The sequence below is a fragment of the Artemia sp. Qi Xiang Cuo genome, chromosome 19 (assembly GCF_049724085.1).
Source record: "Artemia sp. Qi Xiang Cuo chromosome 19, ASM4972408v1, whole genome shotgun sequence".
NCBI classification, from domain to species: domain Eukaryota; kingdom Metazoa; phylum Arthropoda; class Branchiopoda; order Anostraca; family Artemiidae; genus Artemia; species Artemia sp. Qi Xiang Cuo.
Genome location: NC_142812.1, coordinates 22,791,396 through 22,816,550, shown reverse-complemented (window position 1 = coordinate 22,816,550; position 25,155 = coordinate 22,791,396). Strand labels below are relative to the sequence as shown.

Below are 25,155 nucleotides of genomic sequence, written 5' to 3'. Positions count from 1 at the left end.
ATAAGAAACAACAAGAGCAAATTATTATGCAAATCCTTTGAAAATTTTAATTCCATTTTCGAAGTCGATTTGAAACGGTGCATTGAATGCATTTTTATAGCATAAACTGTATTTATCATTAAAAAAAAACTTAAAGAAAACTATATTTTTCTTACGGAAGTAAAAAATGACGTTGAAGCTAAAACATACAAAAATATGGTGTCGCTGGCTAAGTACCATATGCCTATAAGACTATCTCAAATAAACCGTCTCCTGATATTTTCCTAAATTAATTATAAAAAAAACTTAACGAAAAAGAAGTATTTTAAAGAAAAGTAAAGGCCACATTAAACTTAAGATCAGAAGAAATAGAAACTACAACAACTCAAACTCAAAACGACCAGAAATTACTATTAAAGAATAAATAAAATCCAAAACGAACAGAAATTAAATAATAGGGAGTTCGCTCCCTATTATTAGGGAGCTCGCTCCCTAGTCAATACCTCGCTCTTTACGCTAAAGTTCGAATTTTGTTCGAACCACAAACCCTTGAATCACACCGGCCGGTTAATTAGAATAGATAGTTCTTTTGAAAGTACTAAAAAAAAACTTTGGCGTAAAGAGCGAGGTATTGACTAGGGGATGAACCCCCTGATATACGTAATAATTTCTGTTCGTTTTAAGTTTTAATGTTGCTTCTTACTTTCAGTTTAAAAAAACTTGTTTTTTTATTCAATTTCTGATCGTTTTTTAAATAATGCTGGGAAATCTGGCGCCCCCTTCATAAAAATGTCCCGTCCCCCCCGGACATATCCGCCATGGAAAGATCCTCCCCCGTACGCCTTACGGTGACCCCGACCCCCACTAGAAAAAAAAATCCTCCTGAAAACGCCTATATACTTCCCAATAACCAATACTATATGTAAACAATGGGCAAAGTTTATAACTTGCAGCCACTCCCCCGGGAACAGTGGGGAATTTAGTCATCCTCAAAGACATATTAATTATATTTTCGACTATGCTGAACAAAATGCCTCAAAATCTCAAAACTTGTGATGGGTAAGACTAAACTTGATGAAACTTTTATATTTGAAATCAGCATAAAAATCTGATTCTTCCGATGTATCTATTGGTATCACAAATATCACAATTCCGTTTTTTAGAGTTTCGGTTACTATTGAGCCGGGTCGCTCCTTACTTACAGTTCGTTACCACGAACTGTTTGAAAGCGGCAATGACGTATTGGGTTTTAGGCTTTTACAATTATAGAAGGAGGCAAAACCCAAATTCTTGTTCGTAAACATTCTTGTTCATTTCAAGCTTGATCTGCACATTCAATTTAATTTTTACTCGTTTTAAGATTTATTTACTCATTTATATTAGTACCTATTGTATTTTTGTTTATTATGATTGTTTATTTAATTTCTATTCATGTTGGGTTTTCATTTATTCTTCAATAGCAAGATATTTTGTTCGTTTTCAGCTTGATTTGCATATTCAAATTAAGCTTTATTCGTTTTAAGATTTATTTATTTATTTATATTAGTACCTGTTGTATGTTTGTTTACTATGATTGTTTATTTAATTTCTGTTCATGTTGGGTTTCAATCATTATTCAAAAGCAAAACAGTTTTGTTCGTTTTAAGCTTGATTTGCATATTAAACTTAAGCTTTACTTGTTGCAAGATTTATCTGTTCTTTTATATTATTACCTGTTGTATGTTTTTTTGTTATTATTGTTTATATATTTTCTGTTCGTTTTGGGTTTCATTTAATCTTTAATAGTAATTTCTGGTTGTTTTGAGTTTCAGTTATTGTAGGTTTCTATTTATTCTGATCTTAAATTCAATATAACCTACTCTTTTCTCAATAAGACTTCTTTTTCGAAAAGTTTTTTTTAAGTAATTTCTGTTCGCTTTTAATTGCCAAAGTTTCAATTTTCAAAATTCCCTATTTCAAATTTTTTTTGATTCTGAAATGAATTAAGAGTTTTGGCAAAAACTAAAAAAAACAACTGAATATTTGATATATAATGATATTAATTTCTGAAAGCTCACCAGTTCAAGATGTTGTTTCACCCAGGGCCGGATTTAAAGCTCTGACGATTCTAGGCCCAGGCGGTTTTGCCACTCCCTTTTCGCAAGATTTTCAGAAAAATCCCAAAAGCTTCGGGAATAGTCAAAGCCGCAGGTCCTATTGCTGAATCCTGGTCTGGTTTCACTGCAATTTTCATTTTATTTTCAACGTTGTAATAAGTGCAAAAAAAAAACATTTTTAAAATAATTGGTTTTAGTAAAGTGCCAAATACACAGTAAAGCTTAAGCTTTTATCGTTAAGGAAACTGGCAGTGGCCAAAGTCTTATCTGTATTGAAGAATATAGGTGCCATGAACAGTTTTGGAAAGAGTTAATAATATTAAACTGAATTCCCATTAGTTTTTGAATAAGATATTGTTAATAGTTTTTTGGTTGTAGGGGCGGCATGGACGGAGGTCCAGGGGTCAGCGCCAAGGATTTTTGGAATAAAATATATTTCATAATTTTTTTTTTTTTGGGGGGGGGGGGTCGAACTATGGAAGAGGGCCAGGGGTCCTTAGTAGGGAGCCAGGTATTACTCCGGGGCGAACACCTCTGCTGCCATCTATAATCGAGTCTAACGGTACAAGATCATAGACCTACTAACGGTACGAACAAGATCGCGACCGGGACAAGTGGCTAGTTCAAACAAACGTAAGCAATGAATGCAACTATCTCGCTTTATAGCAGAAATATATATGGGCACGCTCCACACAAGCTGTCTCTTTTAAGTGATCTAGTAACCAAGCATAGCATAATATGCATTCAGGAACATTTGATAACATCCGATCATTCAGCAGTCCTTGACCGAATTCCAGGAAAGGACTATTTTTTGCAGCCTGCTATCCGCAACAGCTCAGTTGGAAGGCCGAGTGGTGGGATCTTGATCATTGCAGACTCCAATTTGCAATGCACGCTAATTGATTCATGCGATTCTTTTTCTGCGATCAGAGTTCCTGGTCCAAATGGCTTTATAGTCATATCAGTGTACCTTCCTACAAATTATCGTGATGTCCTCTCAGAAAAGGCGTTATACGAAGGCTTGGGTGAGACTCGGGAGGTTGGTCAAACAATACAAGTCAAAAAAGATTATTATCTGTGGGGACTTCAACTGTCGGATTCTGGATGATGATCGTTTTTTCAACATATTAAGGGGGTGTCTGCCAGACGCTATGGCCCCGGTTCCAAAATCCCAGTCCTTCACGTTTGTCCACAGCGCATCCCTGGCTACATCAGATATCGCTCAATTTTTCGTAAATTTCCTACGTCCGACCGAGATTAAAGCCATTGTTGACTAGGAACACAATTGTAGCGATCACCTTGGGATTAGCTTAATGGTACCATTCTCCACCTACAAGCGGTGCCCCGGCCGATCATGGTTTATCAAGAGTGAATGGCAAAGGATAGATCAGTCCTTGTACAAAGATACTCTTGACTCAACTCTTGCTAAAATCATAGTACCGTTCCACCTGCTTACTCATGGCCAAAATGAAGACAGACTAGCCCTGAACATCTTTTGCTCCGAAATTGTTCATTCGATGAAGCTTGCGGAATCTGCCGCTGTTCCAGTGGCAAAAGTGTACCCCAACACTCGTAAAAAGGGATGGGATAATCCAAATGTCAAGTTTGCCAAGAAGAGATCCAAGTTCTGGTTCGAATTGTGGAAGGACTGCGACAAACCCCGCTCTGGAGTAGTTTTTCAGTGCTTTCGACATGCCAAAAAAGAATTCAAACGTACTGTCGAGAATATGCAAGTCCAGCAAGTGGAGAAGTTGTCTTGTGATTGCAGGAGTGACCCAAACATCTTATGGAAGTGATTCCAATCTAACAGGGCCGATGCTGATGTGTAAAGTCCCATTCCCGATGAAAGTTGGGTAAACCATTACAAGGACGTGTTTGCACCACCACCCAACGAGCTGGACTCCGTATATAAATCTGAGTTAGATAGGCAATTAATCAGCGCAAAACTCCGCCGCACTGCTGTCATTGTTTCCAAATGGCATATTGAGATAATTGTGAGAAAATTGAAAAAGAACAAGTCTCCAGGGCTCGATGGGATCACTCCGAGGCACTTACAGCACGGCACAGAACGTCTACATAAGTATTTAGCCTTACTATTCCAAATGAGCATCGAGCAGGGACACACACCTGCCAACTTTCATGGTTGCCGCACATCCAATATTCTGAAAAATAATCGAGATCCCTTGCTTTGTAAAAGCTACAGACCAATCACAGTTTCATCGGTTATCAGCAAAGTATTTGAGAAGGTACTGTTGCCCCATATTATGTCACACGCTCTAATGGGAGACAAACAACTTGGATTCAGAAATGGGTATGGCTGTGGAAACGCCCATCGGCTACTAAGAAGAATAATGAGGTCTACATCTTTAGTTAAAAAGCCACTCTTTGCCTGCAGTGTCGACATTTCCGCTGCGTTCGATTCTGTCGTCCAATCGCAGGCAATGTGGTGCCTCTTAGATCCAGGAGTCGACCCCCGCATTGTCCTTGTTCTCCATGACTGGTACTCCCACACGCATATTCGTCTAGCTTTGGGAGGGGAAACAATCGCTGGTCACCGCAAGCAAAAGCTTTCTGAACCCATTCGGCTCTTCAAAGGAGTTCGGCAAGGATCTGCTCTAAGCCCTATCATCTTTAATTCTGCAATTTACTCTGTAACTAGATTCGTTCGTGGGACCTTCTTTTTGGAGGGCTTGGATCTAAGTTTCATTTCTTATGCAGATGACTTGTTGCTCCTAAGCAGCACACTGAGGGGTCTACAGGAGAATCTTTGTCTCTTAGTGACCCTATACAGAAGAATAGGACTACGAGTCAACATAGAGAAAACCGAATTTATTGTTTTTAGCGGCACCAACTTGACCAATTCCAATCTTTTCCTTGAAGGTATCAGAGTCCAGCAGTCCCAGTCCCTAAAATACCTTTGTATGGAGTTGGGCCGAACACTTAGGTCAACTAGAGGCTTTTTGGCTGAATCAGTCTGTAAATCTATCTGCGCAGCATGTGGAAAAGCTGTCAAATGCACCTGGTCATTTAATCGATTTATTAAGTCAAAACTATTCAACGCCGTCGTCTCCCCTGCCATCTGGTATATATGACCCTTGTGGGAAATGTTGTCCCTCACCGAGCGTCGAAAAATACAAACCACGTACTACAGATTTGCAAAGTTTTTGCTGGGACTTCCACTAAGATTTTCTAACACGGAGATCTCATCCATACATGGAATCCTTGATCCATCAACCAAGGTGATTGATCTAGAACGAAGAGCCTCAAGACGATCCCTCAGTAAACTCTACGACTCACCGCTGACTCAACTGTTTCTGTGAATGAAATACCTGTATTTAATTTTTAGTGTTGAACATGTTTTTCTTCTTTCTTTGTTTCATTTTGTACTCCGCTTTTTTTTTCATTTTTCCATTGTAAGCGGGCATAAATAAATATATATATATATATATATATATATATATATATATATATATATATATATATATATATATATATATATATATATATATATATATATATATATATATATATATATATATATATATATATATATATATATATATATATATATATATATATATATATATATATATATAAGAAAATTTCAACATTGGAATATTCATATCAGAAAGTTGAAAATACAGACGGGACAAGATAACTGATTGACACGATTTCTCAATGAGACAAGATAAATTTGAAAGCAGAAACAAAAATGGTAAGCCATCTCAGGGGATGCTAAGTCCTATTAAAAGATAGACATTATTTTTTATTTGGGAGGTTCTCGACTGCGTTCAGTATAATACAAAAGTTCCATTTGAAGAGTGATGTAAGGTCCCCAGCCCCAATGACCCACCAAAATTTTTGCCCCCCCCCCCCATTATTTAATACTTTTTGCGCGCTTGAGACACAGAAGGGCCCCCCCCCCAACTTTTTAGCCCCCGTCCCCTATTTTTTTAATACTTTTTTTGCGCGCTTGAGACAAAGAAGGGTCCCAAGATAAATTTAGCACCTGTAAATTCAGCATTATTTCATTTTTAATTAGAAGAATATTCAACGCAGTATTACAAGATTCAAGAACAGCTAGTGAAATTTCGAATTGACTGGACCGGTAACCTACTTTGACCTGCAATTTTGAAAAAAATTGTACCACCTTTACTCAACGCAGTATTAAAAAATTCAAGAAAAGTTAGTGCACTTTTTAAGTAAATGAACCAGTAACTTGCTTTGACCCGGAAGTGATTATTTTGTTTAGTATAAAAGCAGTTTGTTTCAATTTTGATAAGTTAGTAACTCTACTGATGATAATGACCGACTGTGTCATCGAAATATTTAGAGTCTTTGTTTTATATTTTCGTTTCACTCTCTAATAAAAGGACCTATCCCTATTTTGAATCCTTATTGTTTTCGTCATAGAAAAGGCAGTGTGGGCATGGAGAAAAATATTAACGTCGTATATATTGGGATGACAGACCAACTTTAGAATCAGCAACATTTCATTTGCTATTAGAAGAATAAAATGATAAATTTAGCACCTGTAAATTCAGCATTATTTCATTTTTAATTAGAAGAATATTCAGCGCAGAATTACAAGATTCAAGAACAGTTAGTGAACTTTCTAAGTCAATGGACCGGTAACCTGCTTTGACCTGCAATTTCGAAGAAACTTGTACCATCTTTACTCAACGTAATATTAAAAAATTCAAGAACAGTTAGTGAACTTTTCAAGTCAATGGACCGGTAGCTTGCTTTGACCCGAAAGTGATTATTTTGTTAAGAATAAAAGCAGTTTGTTTTAATTTTGATAAGTTAGTAAATCTACTGATGATGATGAGTGACTGTGTCACCGAAGTATTTAGAGTCTCTGTTTTATATTTTCGTTTCACTGTCTAATAAAAGGACCTATCTCTATTTGGAATTCTTATTGTTTTCGTCATAGGAAAGGCAGTGTGGTCATGGAGAATAATAGTAACGTCGTATATATGGGGATGACAGACCAATTTCAGAATCAGCAACATTTCATTTGCTCTTAGAAAGAATCAGCAACATTTCATTTACTATTAGACGAATAAAATGATAAATTTAGCACCTGTAAATTCAGCATTATTTCAATTTTAATTAGAAGAATGTTCAACGCAGTATTACAGAATTCAAGAACAGTTAGTGAACTTTCTAAGTCAATGGACCGGTAACCTACTTTGACCTGCAATTTCGAAGAAACTTGTACCACCTTTACTCAACGCAGTATTAAAAAATTCAAGAAAAGTTAGTAAACTTTTTAAGTCAATGGACCAGTAACTTGCTTTTACCCGTATGTTATTATTTTGTTTATTATAAAAGCAGTTTGTTTTAATTTTGATATGTTAGTAACTCTACTGATTATGATGACCGACTCTGTCATCGAAATATTTAGTCTTTGTATTATATTTTCGTTTCACTCTCTAATAAAAGGACATATCCCTATTTGGAATTCTTATTGTTTTCGTCATAGAAAAGGCAGTGTAGTCATGGAGAATAATAGTAATGTCGCATACATGGGGATGACAGACCAACTTCGGAATCAGCAACATTTCATTTGCTCTTTGAAGAATAAAATGATAAATTTAGCTCTAGTAAATTCATCATTATTTAATCTTTACTTAGAACAATATTCAATTCAGTACTAATAGATTCAAGAAAAGCTATTGAACTTCGTCTTATGTATTGGGATGACAGACCAATTTCAGAATCAGCAACATTTCATTTACTCTTAGGCTAATAAAATGATAAATTTAGCACTTGTAAATTCAGCATTATTTCATCTTTAATTAGAACAATATTCAACGCAGTATTACAAGATTCAAGAACAGTTAGTGAACTTTGTCGTATATATGGACCGGTAACTTGACTTAGACCCGAACTGATCATTTTGAATCAGCATAACAGTAGTTCATTTTGCTCTTTGATAAGTTAATAACTCTAATGATAAATGATTAGCGACTATGTCATCGAAATATCTAGTCATTATTTCATATTTTCGTTTCAACTCTAGTAACAGGACCTATCTCAACGCAGTATTACTTAATGTTTTCGTCATAGAAAAGGCAGTGTGGTCATGGAGAATAATAGTAATGTCGCATATATGGGGATGACAGACCAATTTCGGAATCAGCAATATTTCATTTGCTCTTTGAAGAATAAAATGATAAATTTATCACTAGTAAATTCAGCATCATTTCATTTTTACTTAGAAGAATATTCAACGCATCACTACAAGATTCAAGAACAGTTAATGAACTTTGTCGTATATCTGGGGATGACAGACCAATTTCAGAATCAGCAATATTTCATTTGCTATTTGAAGAATAAAATGATAAATTTAGCACCAGTAAATTCAGCATTATTTCATTTTTACTTAGAAGAATATTCAACGCAGTATTACAAGATTCAAGAACAGTTAGTGAACATTCTAAGTCAATGGACTGGTAACCTGCTTTGACATGCAATTTCGAAGAAACTTGTACCATCTTTACTCAACTCAGTATTAAAAAATTCAAGACCAGTTAGTGAACTTTTTAAGTCAATGGACCGGTAACTTACTTTGACCCGGAACTGATTATTTTGTTTGGTATAAAAGCAGTTTGTCTTAATTTTGATAAGTTAGTAACTCTACTGATGATGACCGACTGTGTCATCGAAATATTTAGAGTCTTTGTTTTATATTTTCGTTTCACTGTCTAATAAAAGGTTATATCCCTATTTGGAATACTTATTGTTTTCGTCATAGAAAAGGCAGTGTGGTCATGGAGAATAATAGTAACGTCGTATATATGGGGATGACAGACCAACTTCAGAATCAGCAACATTTCATTTACTATTAGAAGAATAAAATGATAAATTTAGTACCTGTAAATTCAGCCTTATTTCATTTTTAATTAAAAGAATATTCAATGCAATATTACAAGATTCAAGAACAGTTAGTGAACATTCTAAGTCAATGTACCGGTAACCTGCTTTGAACTGCAATTTCGAAGAAACTTGTACCACCTTTACTCAATGCAGTATTAAAAAAATTCAAGAACAGTTAGTGAACTTTTTAAGTCAATGGACCGGTAGCTTGCTTTGACCCGGAAGTGATTATTTTGTTTAGTATAACAGCAGTTTGTTTTAATTTTGATAAGTTAGTAACTCTACTGATGATGATGACCGACTGTGTCATCGAAATATTTAGAGTCTTTGTATTATATTTTCGTTTAACTGTCTAATAAAAGCACCTATCCCTATTTGGAATTTTTATTGTTTTCATCATAGAAAAGGCAGTGTGGTCATGGAGAATAATAGTAACGTCCTATATATGGGGATGATAGACCAACTTCAGAATCAGCAACATTTCATTTGCTATTAGAAGAATAAAATGATAAATTTAGCACCTGTAAATTCATCATTATTTCAATTTTAATTAAACGAATGTTTAACGCAGCATTACAAGATTCAAGAACAGTTAGTGAACTTTCTAAGTCAATGGACCGGTAACCTGCTTTGACCTGCAATTTCGAAGAAACTTGTACCACCTTTACTAAACGCAGCATTAAAAAATTCAAGAACAGTTTCTACTTTCAAATTTATCTTGTCTCATGGAGAAGTTGTGTTAATCAGCTATCTTGTTCCGTCTGTATTTTGAACTTTCTGATATGAATTTCCTCAGAATTTCTGATGATGTCACCTTTTTATCACAGTATTCCAACCAGTGATTGACAGCTGTCATCATTTCCTTGTCTGATGATGTCACATGTCCCGGTCGTGATCTTGTCCGTACCGTTAGTAGATCTATGCTCTTGTACCGTTAAACTCGATTGCAAATGGCAGCAGAGGTGTTCGCCCCGGAGTAATACCTGGCTCCCTACTGTCAGTTCCCTTGATTTATCATTGACAATGTTTTTGGGGGAAGGATTTTTATCGGGCCATGGAGGACCAGGGGTCAGCTCACATAAGTTTTGGGATAAAATATTGTTAATAAAATGTTTTTTTGTCGGTGGAATCGGGCCATGGAGGGCCAGGGGTGAGTTGCCATTATTTTTGGATTAAAATATCATTAACAAGTTGTTTATTTTGGGGAGGGGGGCTCGAGTCATGTAAAGAAGGCCATGGATCAGCTTGCTTAAATTTTGGAATGAAATATCGTTCATAAGTTTTTGATTAGGGACGACCTCCTCTTACATAAATACCTTATATGTTCCCGGGGCATAAACTAAAACACTGGCCCCCGGGCTCTGGGGGGTTGTGTCGACCCCGGAGCTTTTGTTATCTGATGTTTGAACTATTTTTAACAAAATGGCTATCTCAAAATTTATATCAGATGGGTTTGGGAAAAAGGGTGTGGGGGGCTAGTTGCCCTCCAATCTCTTTGACTCCGAAACAATGAACTAGAACTTTCCATGCTCAATCAAATGAGCCCTCTCTGAAGTTTATATGAGTGTTCCTTCTATAAGAACCAAATATGCCCTCAGGCCACAACTTACAGCGCCTGCCCCATGACCCGGGGGGGTTGCGTCGACCCCACAGGGGTCGAACCATATAATAATAACCAGATAATAAAAACTCTGGGTTCATCCCAGAGTTTTTATTATCTGGTTTTTGAACTATTTTTAACAAAATGGTTGTCTCAAATTTTTTTTTGGATGGGTTTGGAAAATAAGGGCGTGGGGGGGGGGGTCTAATTGCCCTTCAATCTCCTTTGACTCTTAAAAAATGAAGTAGAACTTTCAATGTTCAATCAAATTTAAATAATTTTATTTATACCAAAATTTACAATAATTTTATACCAAAATTTACCTATTATCGTGACCAGCGAAAGATTATTGAGAGCCTTATATATACTCTTTTAGTTTTCACATGCTACTTTTGGGCTTTTTGCTCTAAAGAGAAAATCCTGTATTTTTTTTTCTGTTTTCAGTAGTGCTAGTTTTTAGCATTCTTGAAACACAAAGGAATATTACTAGTGGATTTATTTTGACTGGTTTTGCAGATATGTCTTGCATAATCTACGAACCAACAAATATTTTGCGATACAAATTTTAAGGGAGTAGCCTTTACATCTGTGTGATTTTTTTGAATTAATTATTGATTACATAAAACGAAAGGATATTGAATATAAAATTTAGTTTTTTAAACGAAAATACCGAGTGATGTTAAAATTTAAAACGAGTTAAAACTGAGTAAAATACCACCCTCACCACAAACCCCTGTTCTTTACGCAGAAGTTTAATCTCCACTTGAGCTAAGCCTTTCACGATTCGTGAATACCAATTGTGCTTCATTAAAATTTGAAGTGAAAAGTATTCAAAAGATATATAACTAAATGAACTTTCATTCTCGAAGTATTGGGATAAAATTCTAGCACTAAGAGTAGGGGCTGGAGGTGGGGGGGGACCTATTTGAAAAACAGTTTTTTACTTCTTACTTTTTAACACGTGCTGCTTGGTATTTCCTCTTGCTAGAAAAATTGCGATAAAATAATGCGTTTAATAACTTGAACAGGTTGGCAACCCTGATCAGAGTCAGAAATCTGTTATTTTTTTTTCAATTAAAAACAAATAATTGTATTGAATAAATGAAATAAATACGTTAGAACAAACATGTAAACAATCTAAAATCACAGGGGCTTCGACACTATTAACATAGAATCACAGTATTTGAGATCAAACACTTCCAATGGTGTACCACCTATTGGTAACTAGGGGGCATAATTTTCTCCTTATCAGAATGTGACGTCATATGTCTTGTTAAATGGTGTCGCTCTCGAAAAGACTCTCCGCAAACTGGGCATTTTAATTTCTCACCACGGCGCAGCTTTTCCAGATCAGTCTCAGGACGATGCTGGGACCTCATGTGGTAAACAAGGTCAGAGGTCATTCTGAAGCTTAGATTACACTTCGCACATACGTTTTGATTCGTTGTCATGGTTAAAGCTGCTAAAGCCGGTGATATAAGGCTTGGGCCAAATACAGATGGCACGACTGCTGGCATTAATGCTGGCTGAGGCGCCTCAATGCATAGAGGATCCTCTTCTTCTTTTAATTTGGGACGAATAAAGGGGAGAGATGGCTGAGTACGAGGAATGCCAAGCAGACTCTGATATGGTCGGGATAAGAGCTGCGACTGGTTGAAGAACGGCACAAATGATTCCTGGGGCTGGAACCAAAGAGATGAAATGTTTTTTAAATACAACGACATATCTGGCTTTTCAGTTCCACAAAACGAAGTAGTCGCAAGGGAAGGTTCTTTCAATACTTTTTTAAATGCACTTTTATTATTAGTTTCAAAAGATAAACTTGGTCGCTTTTCAATTGTTGGTGACTTTGGTTGATCTTGATCAGTTAAAAAAGCAATGTCAAAGTTGCGTTTGCGACACTTTTCTGACTTCAGTGAATCTTCTCCGTTTCCTTCATTCTTTGTTTTTATTCCATCCATAATCATTCTGAAAAAAAATTGTTCCATTCACTTTTTAAAATTAAGAAAGTTAGATCCGGTTATAAGAATCATCAATGAACGAAGTTGGCTTACCCAACAATAAGGGAGTGAATCTAAGGTCCAGTTTTTTTTTATGGCCTTCACAATGGTGTTATACTTGAGTCATTCAAAGGCAGTGTTACCATCCACGTCCAATAGATCCAATATTTGTATTATTTGTGGTACTTTTCCTAAAATAGTTCTCCCCCCTCATCCTCTATATTGCACCCTTCTGGAAGACTCGTACGCACAATGATAAATTGAAAATCCGTTCCACTTCCTTCTATTTTGCAAAATATTTACTGATGCATCTAATTTGAACACACAGTTCAAAGCTCATTAATAGACTTCATACAACAGTTGTTGTTGTTACTTTTCTTTGTAGTGCTCCATCATTTTTATAGTATGGGAACGGGTTTACAATAAATAATAATACTTTACATTACATTTTTTGTAAAAGCAGTATGTTTTCTACTCGGAATCTGGTTTCAATCAGCTTCAGAGCTCAACATGAATTTTCATTTTTATATTGTAGAAATAAACAGAACTTTTACAGTGAATTTATTATGGAAGATTTATAAAGTTAAGATTCGATCAGTACATTAACAGATCTTGACACTGTTGAAAGATGTAAAAAGTCAAGTGATTTAGATTGTCTGCTGAAAGGCCCATTTGTTCAGCAAAGAAGCGGCCAAAAAGGCCGCACACAATATAATACAGAGCTTGAAGTGGCAGCCCCAAATTTTTTTTTTCGAATTGAAAACAACTTTTAAAACCTAAATCTTCGTCTTGTGTAATTTTTAAGATAAACTAACCTTTGGAACTAAAATATATTAACAAGGTTAATTTTTTGATAAGACAAAGAAAATTAAGAACGATATTTTTAATGCAAAAACAATAATAAAAGTCTGAATAGTTTGGCTTTACAACCGTAAGCATTTATAAAAAAAAAGACTAGCCTAAACAAAACATGTGATGCAAAAAACAAAGAAAACACAACAAACGCTTTACAACAACCAAAAAGGAAAACGAAAGGGAAACTCGTATTTAAACAAAACGTCAAGATGTCTGTTATATATATACCATCGTCTTTAAAAAAATTCTGTTAAGGGACTCTAGAGCACAAATTTAATGAAAAATTCACAAATTTGATTAAAAACGATCTTACAAAATATTTGACTGAACACTGAACCAGTTACAAAAAGATCTTTAGGGTTAGCTGCAAAAAGGCAAGATTAGCATATAAACGTGTTTTTAATTATTCTTCTTTCATATCAATGAATTGCCTTGTTTTCGCTTCACTTTATTTATCAGTCCTGGTTGAGCTTTGCTGAAGTAAGGATGCTGGGACTGTTTTAAAAAATTTGCATTTTAGTTTTAATGGTCATATTGTGTTGTAAGTCTTTTTTCTTTTATATGTTTATGTTTTTCTAAGGACGCCCCTTGGACATAGGGCCAGAATATTCATTCAAATTGGAATTCCACTGTATTACGAAAAGAATTCACTGTTGTTCTTCTTGTTTATGATGTTTGTGATGGAAAGGCAGTGTGGTCTTCGTCACTATTCGCTTTAAGATGTAGAAGTAGCAGTTGAAGCCAATATTTTTCTGGAGTATTTTCATAGTCATATTCAGCTGTTTTCTTATGCTCGAAGACAGAAGAAAAGCCTGAAGCCAAGTGAGTATTTCTCATTACTGATGTAACCTGCTATCAGAAAGTTTCATTAAAAGAAAAACAGTTTTATGCGTATTTTTGTAAATATATCCAGTTTTGTCTCACGACCGGGGGATTTAGTTGAAACTCCTAAGGAGTTTTCTTTTGCATTGGGGGGGGGGAGCTACAATTTTGTGTTGTGTAAGAGGTGTAAAATATAGCTTCTCGAGTCCTTATAAAAAAAGTATATGCTACGTTTTTTTCTTTTTTATTCCTACTTTCCGAGAGGCCCTTTGATCAGTTCATTTCATATTTAACCCATCTTATCCCCTTGCGTATATACACAGTCCACTCAGCTGAAGTCAATTATTTCATTCTTTTAATCCCATAGAAAGCTTATGGCTAGTTCATAGTTTACTAAGTTTGTTGACGGCACCCTTTGAATAAGGGAGAATTGATTATTTATGAATTGGTAAGTTATGAATGGGCATGTGGTTACGTACCGGAAGGAAATAGGTTGACATTATGGGACAATATGACCGGGGATTGGAAGCAGCTATCCTTTCAGCGTCTACAAGCGTGATTAATCCATTATTCTGCTCCCATGATCTTCAGAATAGAAATTTGCTCTTAAGTTTCCATAAGTCTTTTGTAGAAGAAAAGGTTTGATTTATTTACTTTGCCAAGGAATATAAAGATAACATGATATATTTCGACTGCGCTATTCAAAAGGTGGTATGTTTAACGGCGTATCCAGCATTTTCATATGGGTGAGGGGGGGGGGGTACAAAATACTTTACAAAACACATTAAAATTTGATTATATCCATTTTTGCGACATTTGTACAAGTTAAGCAAAATTGTCGGGAAGATCAAACCCAGTGCACCCTCCCCACTAGATACAGCCTTGAATTTTACTGGGAAATGGGGAAAATTAAAATATGTATTCTAGGGTTTAGACTGGTATTGAGAATAATCTTTTTGGAAAAGTAAACATTCTTAGGAACCCAAGATGGATTAACATTATTTTTGTGCCAAAACCTGCAATTTTAAACTATTTCTCCAAGCAAGAAAAGAGGACAATACGAATTTTGGAAAAAAGAGAATATCTTAGCAATTGAACAAGGTAAGAGAAAATTTCAACTTTGGATTTCAATTTTACAGCACCCAGAAAGCAACTTAAGAAGAAATCACTTGCGACGCAATGACCCCCCGCCCCCCCCCACAAAAAAAAACAACACATAAAATGTTTCATAAGTTGCTTAATGGTTTAGGGATTGCAACGCTAAATACATGTTTTAACTTCCAAATCACATACGAGATCATTTGTGAGACGATGCTTGACGTTGGAACTACCCTGCACCGCCTTTGCCTACTCTGGTTTGGCCATGTGTGTCGAAGACCACATGAAACGCTTGTGAAAAAGATACGACGCTGCCAGCCACTTTCAGGATAGAAAAATTGTTGACTAGTATGCATCGTCCTAGTGTCAGGGAAAGTAGTCGTTCAGCTTGTTTCCTGGTCCAAGCGCAAGTAAGTAAATAGTTTTTGGACTTTCTTTCTTTTTGCTGTCAGGAAAATGACAAAAGGTGTGCTCGGTTTGGGTTAGTAACACAGCGTTCGACAACCCTGCCTACAGAGTTTAAGAGTTGTAGGTACTGCAAGGTACCAGCTTCAGGTATTTTTGAGTATTATAAGCACCAGTGCTAAGGATATGTTCAATTTCAATAGACATGCCTCACCTCATGCCTAAATGTTTGTCCATGGTCAGTTGCCGCGCATTATATTATTATTCAATACTTGCGTTGCGAGGAAATTATATAATTTACAAGACCAAAGGAATATTAGAGAAGTATCCAAATATACTGTTGTTTAAGTTGACAAATTAACATGCTTTCAAAAAAGGGTGTCTTTTTTGACACTCAAAAGGAGATTGCCGAAACTGTGCTACCGAAGTCTAGTTTACTTTCGGCATTGAGAAATTTAAGAAAAGTTTTTATTTAAATTGAGAGGATTAGCTTTTTAAAAAAAAAGATACCATAATTACATTATTATTTTTTAAAAGAAAAGTTCGAATATGAATATAAAATTTAAAAAGCGGCTCCTCCTCAGCATCATCGTTTTAAGCTGCGTGAAACAATCGCATCAGAAAAAAAAGAAGTTAAAACGTAATTTCGGAAAACTCTCTATTACTAAGCATTTGGCAACGCAGCACGTGTTTTCAAAATGAAAACGGAAAGAGGGTGTGCGGCTACAATATTATATAAGAGTTTATTTTATATTGAAAACAGTTGAATGTTAACTTTAACTCTACTAGTTTTTCTCATAGATTTTTCTTTCCTTATAGAATGGCGAGACTTGGTTGTGAAATATTTATCCTCTTATCTTTCCATTTCCTTCTAATATGTTCTTATCATTCACTGTGCTCTCTTTATATCTCTGTGCTGTCATTTATTCAACTAATGATTGTCTTCTTTAGAAGCAAGCGATACAGGGTCATTTCTTTAGTAACAAAAGCTGTTTTGTTAAAAATGGCTCTCATTAAACACAGTGACAGATAGGGCAAATGGGTCGCAAAAAAGCAGAAGAGCTAAAAGCTTTGTTCATTTGGGGGCAAGAACAAAAGATGGTCCAAAGGCCATGTGCAATAGCCCTGAGAAGTTAATGATACGGATGTAACTTGTAAAGCTTTTATTACAGATGGTGGGGTTATGGCTCGAAAGTAATGTTGATTTTAGGATCTTAGATAAAAGCTTTAAAATTCTTAAGGTTTTGCCTCTTTCTAATTGCATCTAGAAGTAATTTCATTCAGTAGTGTTGTAGGATAATAACGGCAAAGTTGTTAAAAATGTAATTTCGGATTTGGAACATGGGACCCGTGCAAAAAATTTTCTTGGCGTGGGGAGGGGAGCAATTTTAGTCAAATCAATGATAAATTGCATGAAAATAATTTGAACATATCAAAAGGCTATGAATTGAACTTTAAAAAGTAACGCTGCACATGTAAGAAACAGCAAAAGTATAAACAGCTAAACATTCTATAATAGCAGAAAACAGCGAAATAGAAACTAATGGATAAAGTTTCACGGATTCTAAAAATCTATACAATTATTTTATATTGAGGGGCTACATCATCCTTTAGGGATATAAATATATATATTACGTATTTGAATGTTCCTTTAAAATAAATGTAGTTGCAGCATTAACCGCCCCCTAGTAAAAAACGAAATCTAGCCTATATAACTGAAAATTCAAAAAAGTGTTCTGAAAAAAATGTCAAGTGAGGAAGAATCGCCAATTGTAGGTAATTCAGGAGTGGTATTACTTCGATTAATCTTTGTGATAAAAGCTGGCAGAGTAAGCAAATATATGGGAATTTCTAAAAATAGCCTGAAACTTCACGAAGACTGTGTCGAATCAAAAAGAAAACTGCACCACTGTAATCGCCATAGACCAAAACTCCTTACAGGGGAATTACAGTTTCCTATCTTGATCAACAAGGAAAATCGCTTTTTCGCATGGGAAGAAGTGATTTGTCTCCTTTTGTCAGTCGCCGCTAGTGGGGCGCTGAAACACCATATAATAATGTTTAAGGGTTCTTTTGAAAGAAAATTGCTATATCTATCATCTTTTGTAAGCAACGTGTTCATTTTTGCTCGTTTTGACTCGGCTGTTTATTGTAATTTATTGTTTTTTTTTAGTTTTATTTATTTATTGATAGTGATTTTTGGTATTTTGACGCTTAGAAGATTATTTGCCCTTAATTCTGCTCATTTATAGCTTAATGGGGTTCTTTACTTTTCATTGAAAATCTTGTTTTGTGGAAAATGTGTTTGAATTAATTAAATAAAAATAACAAGTTTTTTCAACTGAAACCAAGGATCAAAATTTAAACTTAGTACTAAAAGAAATTATCCCGTATACAAGGAGGGCTACCCCCTCCTAAATACCTCATTCTTCGCGCTAAAGTTATTTTGTACTTTAAAAAATTATCTTATTCAAATTAAATGGCTCTTGTCAGGCACGTACACAAGAATTTGTTTCGGGGGGCCCAATTTGTTTCGGGGGGGGCCAAATCCTTCAAACCCATTATTCTGTGAGAAAAATCAGAAAATTATGGGAAAACGAAAAAAATCCTGAGATTTCCGGGGGGGGCGGGCCCGGAGGCCCCCCTCCTGCGTACGTCCCTGGCTCTTGAATTTCATGAGTCTTTCTTAAAGAATTGGGACAAAAAGTCAAACTTTAATGTAAAGAGGTAGGCTAGGTATAGAGGGGGTAACCCCCTTCATATGTGGAATAATTTCTGTTCGTTTTAAGTTTTAATGTTACTCATTACTTTCAGATGATAAAACTTCTTTTTTATTTAATTTCTGATTGTTTTTCTAATAATGCCGGGAAATCCGGCTCCCCCTCGTTCGAAAACTCCCTCAGCTCCCCAAAAAATTCCACTTTGGATATTTCCTTCCGCGCAAAATCCCTCTGGACAATTCTATCCTCGCTGAAAATTTCCCCTGGACAATTTCTTGTGGACGATTTTGCCTACAAAACTCTCCTTAGCATACTTTCATTTGACAAACACTGATTTCTGGTCGTTTTTCAAAATAATACCGGACATACCCCCTTTGTGGAAAATTTTCCAGGAAATCCCTCCTTTGTGGAGCATTTTCTAGGAAATCTTCCCCGTGGAAAAGTTGCTCCAGCAAAAATTCTCCCATGCAGAATTTTTCCTGCAGAAGATCTTCCCCCATAAAGAAAATTCTCAAACTATTCCAACTCTGCGGAAAATTTTCCCAGGAACATCTCAACCTGTAAATTTGAGTCAGTAAACAGAAAGTAAGACAAATAAAGAGAATTTCGTATAGGAATTCTGGCAAATTTACAAGTGTAAATTTATCTGGATCTTTCACCGGAAACTTCCCTCCCCATAGAAAATCCCTCTGTAACAGAAATTCCCCCTTCTCCTGCTGAAAAATTTCTGTATACTCCCAATAACAAATACGGTACTATATCTAAATTACGGGCAAATTTCCCAACTTACAGCCCTATCCCCAGGGGCTATGGGGTCATGTTATCCCCAAAGACATAATAATTGGATTTTTCCAATATGCTGAACAAAATGGCTATCTCAAAATTTTGATCAGATGACTTTGAGGGAAAAGGGGCATGGTGGACGGCTAGATGCCCTTCAATATTTTGGTTCCTTAAAAAGAGCACAAGAACTTTTAGTTTTGGTTAGAATCAGCTCTCTACCGATATTCTAGGACCAATGGTTTGATACGACCACACTCGGGGGAAAAGGCAACAACAAACAAACACCCATCCGTGATCTTTGTCCTGGCAAAAAAATACAAAATTCCACAGTTTTGCAAATGGGAGCTTGAAAATTCTACAATAGAGTCCTCCGATACGCTGAATCTGATGGTGTGATTTTCATTAAGCTTCCATGGCCTTCTTCAAAAATCAGGCTAATTTTCTTAGGCTCGTAAGCTTTTGATTGGTAACACTAAGCTGAATTAATCTTATATATTTGGAATCAGCATGGCTGATTCTTTTGATACATCTATTGATGTCCAAATTCCCTTTTTTAGGTTTTCGGCTACTATTGAGCCGAGTCGCTCCTTACTTACATTTGGATACCACGAACTGTTTGATAAAATACTTGTGTCCTTCAGAAACCATTAGATCAAAGCAAGAGAATACAGTCATGACCAGGAAAAGGGCGAAGGACAGATTCAAATATCTTTGTTAAGCTTCTTCTGGAGCTAAAAAAAACTCCAGACCAACAAGCTAAGTTATTCAACGTGAAAGCTAAGACTATGTAAGTCTATCTTCAAATAATATTCAAGCCTGTTTATTTAGAAAAGGGTGGTTAGTTGAATAGTTGAATAGAACTTGAAAAACGACTTGAAGGCAATATATGAGATGTTCCTGATTTGAAATTCCTGAAGTTTTCAATCATGTAGCATAGCAACTTACCCATCTTATAGCAATTTTCCATCTCGTACGGGGAAGTAGTAAAGTGTGGAAGTTGAGTGGAAATTACACAAAAACCTTCCCAACTTACAATTTGGATTATTCCTGAATTGAAATTTCCTGAAGGTTTTCGTCATGCAACACAGCAACTTACCCGTCTTGTAACGAGTCACCGTCTCAGACTGGGAAGCAGTAAAGCGTGAAAGTCGAATGGAAATTGAAAAAAAAAACTTTCGAAGCCACAGTTTGAGCTATTCCTGATTCGAAATTCCTGAAAATTTTGTTTTGCTGCATATCAATTTCTAAGACTACAGTTTGTATGGGCCAATTCGAACGAAACTTGTTAAGAAGCTATTCAGCATTAATTACTGCTGCAAATTGAAATCACTCCTAAAAATACTTCAAAAAGTTATTTTTAAAACTGTGTTAGCTCAAATGAACCAGAAAAAATCCATGCTACACAAAACAGCTAAAAATTTTCCATAACTAGAAATAAAAGCTTCGGGTGATTAATATCAATAGGTGGTACTGCGTTCTTTTCATGACCGCCCCCCACTTTAATTTGTAACCTTGCAAAGTTTCAATTTTTCCAGCTAGCAGGCAAAAAAAATTTTTACTTTTTTTTTATTTTGTTCTTTCGTAAATCTTATTATCATTTGTTGCCTTTTGTACTAACAAAATTTGACTCGTGCAAAATATAAAACAAACCTTTATGTATATTCAATTAGTATTCAAGGAAATTTCAAGCTTTTTAACACAATACTACCATTTGATTTGCCCAGCTTTGCGGCACCAGCCTCATGAAAAAGTGGTGATATCCTTCTGACCCGAATGTGGTAAAGTGTGTAAAAAACAAAAAAAATCGTATAATTTTCTCACGTATTAAACATAAAAAATCCCTTTTGATATCCATTTTGAAACATCTAATTTAGACAAATTGTGGCTCTTGCTTTGCAGAGGTAGATTTAGGTTGGCAGAGGAGGCACTTCTCCTGGGTGCAGAAATTTCAGGGGCGCAAAATTTCGAATAAATAATCTAACAGTTATAATCATTTTGTTGAAATTTCATTTTTATTAAGATAAAGTAGAGGGAGGCGTTACGGTAAGTATAAGCAAATTTAATCTGAAATTTTTATCACCAATCCTTGAAAATAAAGGTAGGTAGATCGAATTTGGTTAGCTTTAATGTTTTTTTTTGTGATAATTTGTATTCAAACCTGTTCTTATTTTACAGGATGGCGAGATAATTAATAATTTTGTATAGGCTAAAGTAAGAAAAGTCAGAAATAAATGAAAAATTTTGTCAATAAATGAAAATTTTGCAACAATTTGGCTTGAAAATCTTTAGAAGACAGGGGATGGGGTGCTAATCAAGATTTTGCCCAGGGCACAAGAGAGGCCAGAACTCCTCGGGCTGCTTAGTCACTACTCACTATTGCAACTAAGACGTTTTTTCTTTAATAGGATTATAAAGTCACTAATAGTTGTTGAGTGATTTTCCACACCCAAGTCACTAAAACGCTAGAAAAAAAGAAAAACAAAGCTGCTGGACTTGCAGAAAAATATCCTGGTAGATCCAGGGGGCAGGTGAACATCAATTATTCCACGAAATAAGCATTTAGTTGTAGATAACAAAAATAATGGTGCCACTTACTAGAAGGTGCTGTCCCAGCCAGGGACGAATCTCCAAAATTTTCATTGGGGGGGGGGGTTAAGAGTGTTCCACATCTTGATAGTCAAGGGGTATATATAATACTTTTTATAATATATAATAATTTAAATAAATTCTTGATATACAATATATATAATTTGATATAATTTTTTATATATAATAATTTGTTTCTTCACATTTTTGGGGGGCAACTGTCCCCCCCCGCAAAAAACGTATAGACTAGCCTTAAGATGTTTGCCTCTGACTCTATACCCACCAACTAGGATCTTGGTCAACTGTAGTGATATTTTTTTCTTGCCTTTACTCCCGTGTTTTAACTTCTATGTGGTTAAGAAGCTTACAGGACCACCAGGGGTGGATCTAGAGGAAAATCTTGGACGGGGGGGGGGCCCCTTTATCACATTTTAATGTGATAAAGGTGCCAATAATTAACCAAATTGACAAATTTATTCTAAAAAAAGAGTAGAGGATAAGAGGTGTGAAGGCTAGTACTATCTGAAATAGCGTTTTACCTGAAATAAATAAAAAAAACAAGTTTTTTTAACTGAAAGTAAGGAGCGACATTAAAACTTAAAACGAACAGAAATTATTCCGTATATGAAAGGGGCTGTCCCCTCCTCAACACCTTGCTCTTTACGCTAAAGTTTGACTTTCTCGTAAAGTAACTTTAGCGTAAAGAGCAAGGTGTTGAGGAGGGTCCCCTCCTCAACGCCTTGCTCTTTACGCTAAAGTTTGACTTTCTCGTAAAGTAACTTTAGCGTAAAGAGCAAGGCGTTGAGGAGGGGACAGCCCCTTTCATATACGGAATAATTTCTGTTCGTTTTAAGTTTTAATGTCGCTCCTTACTTTCAGTTAAAAAAACTTGTTTTTTTTATTTATTTCAGGTAAAACGCTATTTCAGATAGTACTAGCCTTCACACCAGGGAGTTACCTCGTGAAACGCTAGATTTTAGTGATTTGTTTGGTTGATTTAGTGATTTTCTGTCACACCGGCCTGACATTGATACAATTATGTTTAACTGGTTTTTTAAGCCACATTTGACGCTTAATGTCGACGACAGATTATTGCACTAAGACACTATTATTCGTTAGAGGCACTGAAAAGACGCTAAGATTTAATGTTGGACTGTGATTACCGAATTTGGGTGAAGCTACATTTGAAATTCGCTTCCATTGTTGCTTTAGCTTCCTCTTTCCAGGCACCAGAGTCATAACTCTTGAAGATTAAATCAAGACTAGTAACCCGTTGTTCATAACTGAGTCAGAACATTGAAAAAGTCTTGATTTCTATGGCAAAATTATCAAAAATCTGCTTCATAGCTGCAACGGAAAAAATATTTTGTGAAACAACTCATTTGGAGATTAATTGGACCACATAATGGCCATTAGTGTTTTTTTTTAACCTTGTTTTCAGCCCCATAAGGAAATTATATTCTTTATACTGAACGGGGAAAGTGTTGTCGGGAGATAGTTTGCTTCATCGTGCGAGTTGATGGCGAAGGAATTAGTTTTTTTGTTTTCTTTTTGGTTTTTGTTTTCTTTTTTCATATAAAAAGACTCTATGAAACTTTACCTTAAAACGTGAAGAGTTTTCCATTTGGTTTTCAAGAGGTAGACTAGGTCCACCACTATTCCATAGGATTTACATTACGATCCATTGGATGCTTGAAATTTCTAATATAAGCTATTAATACTAGATACAGAAAAAGTGATATTCCTGTTTTGCACAAAATCACGGGAGGACATTTTTCAAGAACTTTTTGTGACAATTATTGTCAATTTAAATGGACACAATTTTATTCACATGGGAAACAATTAAGGGGATTTGACCTCATTATTTGGGCTGTATTGCCGTGGCAACTGTAACTTTAAAAAACGTATGACTTAACAAAGCAATATATAATTTAGACTAACTGCAATACTTATTTAATCCGCATTTTATCATTAGGAATCTCTGACTATTGCAAAGTATGGGTTTTTGTTTTGGAACATGTAGAGATTGACTCCTTGACTGCCCTTCTTAATCTAGAAACGTATTGAATATCCTCTGTCCCCCCCAATTGACGCGCCTGTTACTACTGTGTGTTTTCGAAAGACTGTTAATTTTCTTACTAATTTCAAAGTGTTTGTAAGTGATGTTTGGAAATATGGCCGATTAACTTTTTAATGTTCTTATGATGAAAAAGTTAACAAACAAAATAAAATTGAGAGAATACGATAAAAAAGTTTTTTGGTTCTCAAAACTAAACCCTATACCCTCCAAAAACTGATTTTAAGTTAAATTTGGTTATATATGTTTCTGCCTCCGACTGTATCATGGGTAAATCTGCGAAGTCGTTTTGTGTCTCTTTCTTATCTGAGTCCGAAATCTAATGTTTACCCTCATTTCTGCTTAAAATCGTAAGTTCAAACATCAATTGCGAAAGTTGTTTATTGTAGGAATGCGACGGCCGAAATAACTTCTGTTTTTAAAGATAATTCTCGTTAGTTCTTACCTTCAGTGTCTGCAAATCAAACAATAAAAATTTCTTTAGCTGTTCACCCTTTAAAATCTGAATTTACAATAAGGGAGGATGTCTTGAGAAATAAGCTTTCTAGATGTAAAACGCGCCGCCGCTCTCTAATAACGTTCCCAATCAGATTTCTCCTAGAATTCCAAAGCTTCAGTGGGCGGATCTTTGTGGAAGTTTCTATTACTACAAAGAAATAGGTGATTATCGAGGCAATAACAGAATGTAGGAAAAATTTTGTCACCCAAGCAGAACTGTTCCGCGAAATTGGTGGAAAAAAAGAAACAATCTTCCCACCAGATACTTGAAAATGAAGAGAAGCAGATAAGAAACAGGAAATTGTTTCAGACATATGAAAGATGTAGAATGGTTGAAAAGATATTTAGCTGGTAAAGAGAAGAAAAGTATTCACACTAGAAACCCTCCTTGAGGAAATAAAAGTATAACGGAAACTTTTGGCTTTTCATACTGTTTTTTCTCTGTAGATATGAAAACAATCTTTAAAGCCCGTGTTTAAATACACGGATAGGACACAGCTATGTGCCTATCGCCTCCCCCCTTTCCTCCTTTTTTTTAATCATGTCTAGAAAGTAAAATTGTTAATGAGAGAATGTTAATGAGAATAAAAGATTTAATCATTAGAAACAATAATATAAGAATTCTAGAGCAGCATTTTCCCCCAAGCAGCATTTTGGTCGAGTCAATAAAAAAAAAATTCAATTTCATCTGCGATGTTCTTATTAAATATCAAACAGAAAACTTGACTAACTTTCTTAGAAAATTAAAAAA

General features: G+C 35.4%; 2 protein-coding genes across 4 annotated transcripts in view; both read right to left on the bottom strand.

Annotated features, from left to right (window-relative positions):
* LOC148940617 (protein SpAN-like) overlaps positions 1-25,155 on the bottom strand; it is a 278,317-nt gene that overhangs the window by 182,248 nt on the left and 70,914 nt on the right. The window contains exon 1 of one of the 2 annotated variants that reach the window (XM_089105676.1): positions 2,037-2,093. The exons of the other annotated variant lie outside the window; for it this stretch is intronic. The gene's annotated coding sequence lies outside the window, so the exon portion shown is untranslated. Of the gene's footprint in view, positions 1-2,036; positions 2,094-25,155 lie in introns of those variants that run through there. 2 annotated transcript variants of the gene reach the window in all.
* On the bottom strand, positions 10,915-24,380 carry LOC148940619 (uncharacterized). Of its 2 annotated transcripts, none has more exons than XM_089105300.1 (2): positions 24,352-24,380; positions 10,915-12,528 (listed from the first exon to the last, which is right to left on the bottom strand). In XM_089105300.1, exon 2 carries the CDS (start codon positions 12,525-12,527, stop codon positions 11,775-11,777), a length of 753 nt encoding a protein of 250 aa, XP_088961426.1. In that variant the 5' UTR covers position 12,528; positions 24,352-24,380; the 3' UTR covers positions 10,915-11,774. The 2 variants fall into 2 exon arrangements, with proteins under 2 accessions (XP_088961426.1, XP_088961425.1); XM_089105299.1 differs by lacking the exon at positions 24,352-24,380 and adding an exon at positions 22,993-23,341.

What these genes read in the sequence shown, in the direction of transcription:
- LOC148940619 (XM_089105299.1), bottom strand. Translation starts at nt 23,030, where the DNA reads ATGGAAGCGAATTTCAAATGTAGCTTCACCCAAATTCG. An exon ending in TGTAGCTTCACCCAAATTCG is followed by an intron (nt 12,529 to 22,992) that starts GTAATCACAGTC and finishes ATTTTTTTTCAG; the next exon opens with AATGATTATGGATGGAATAA.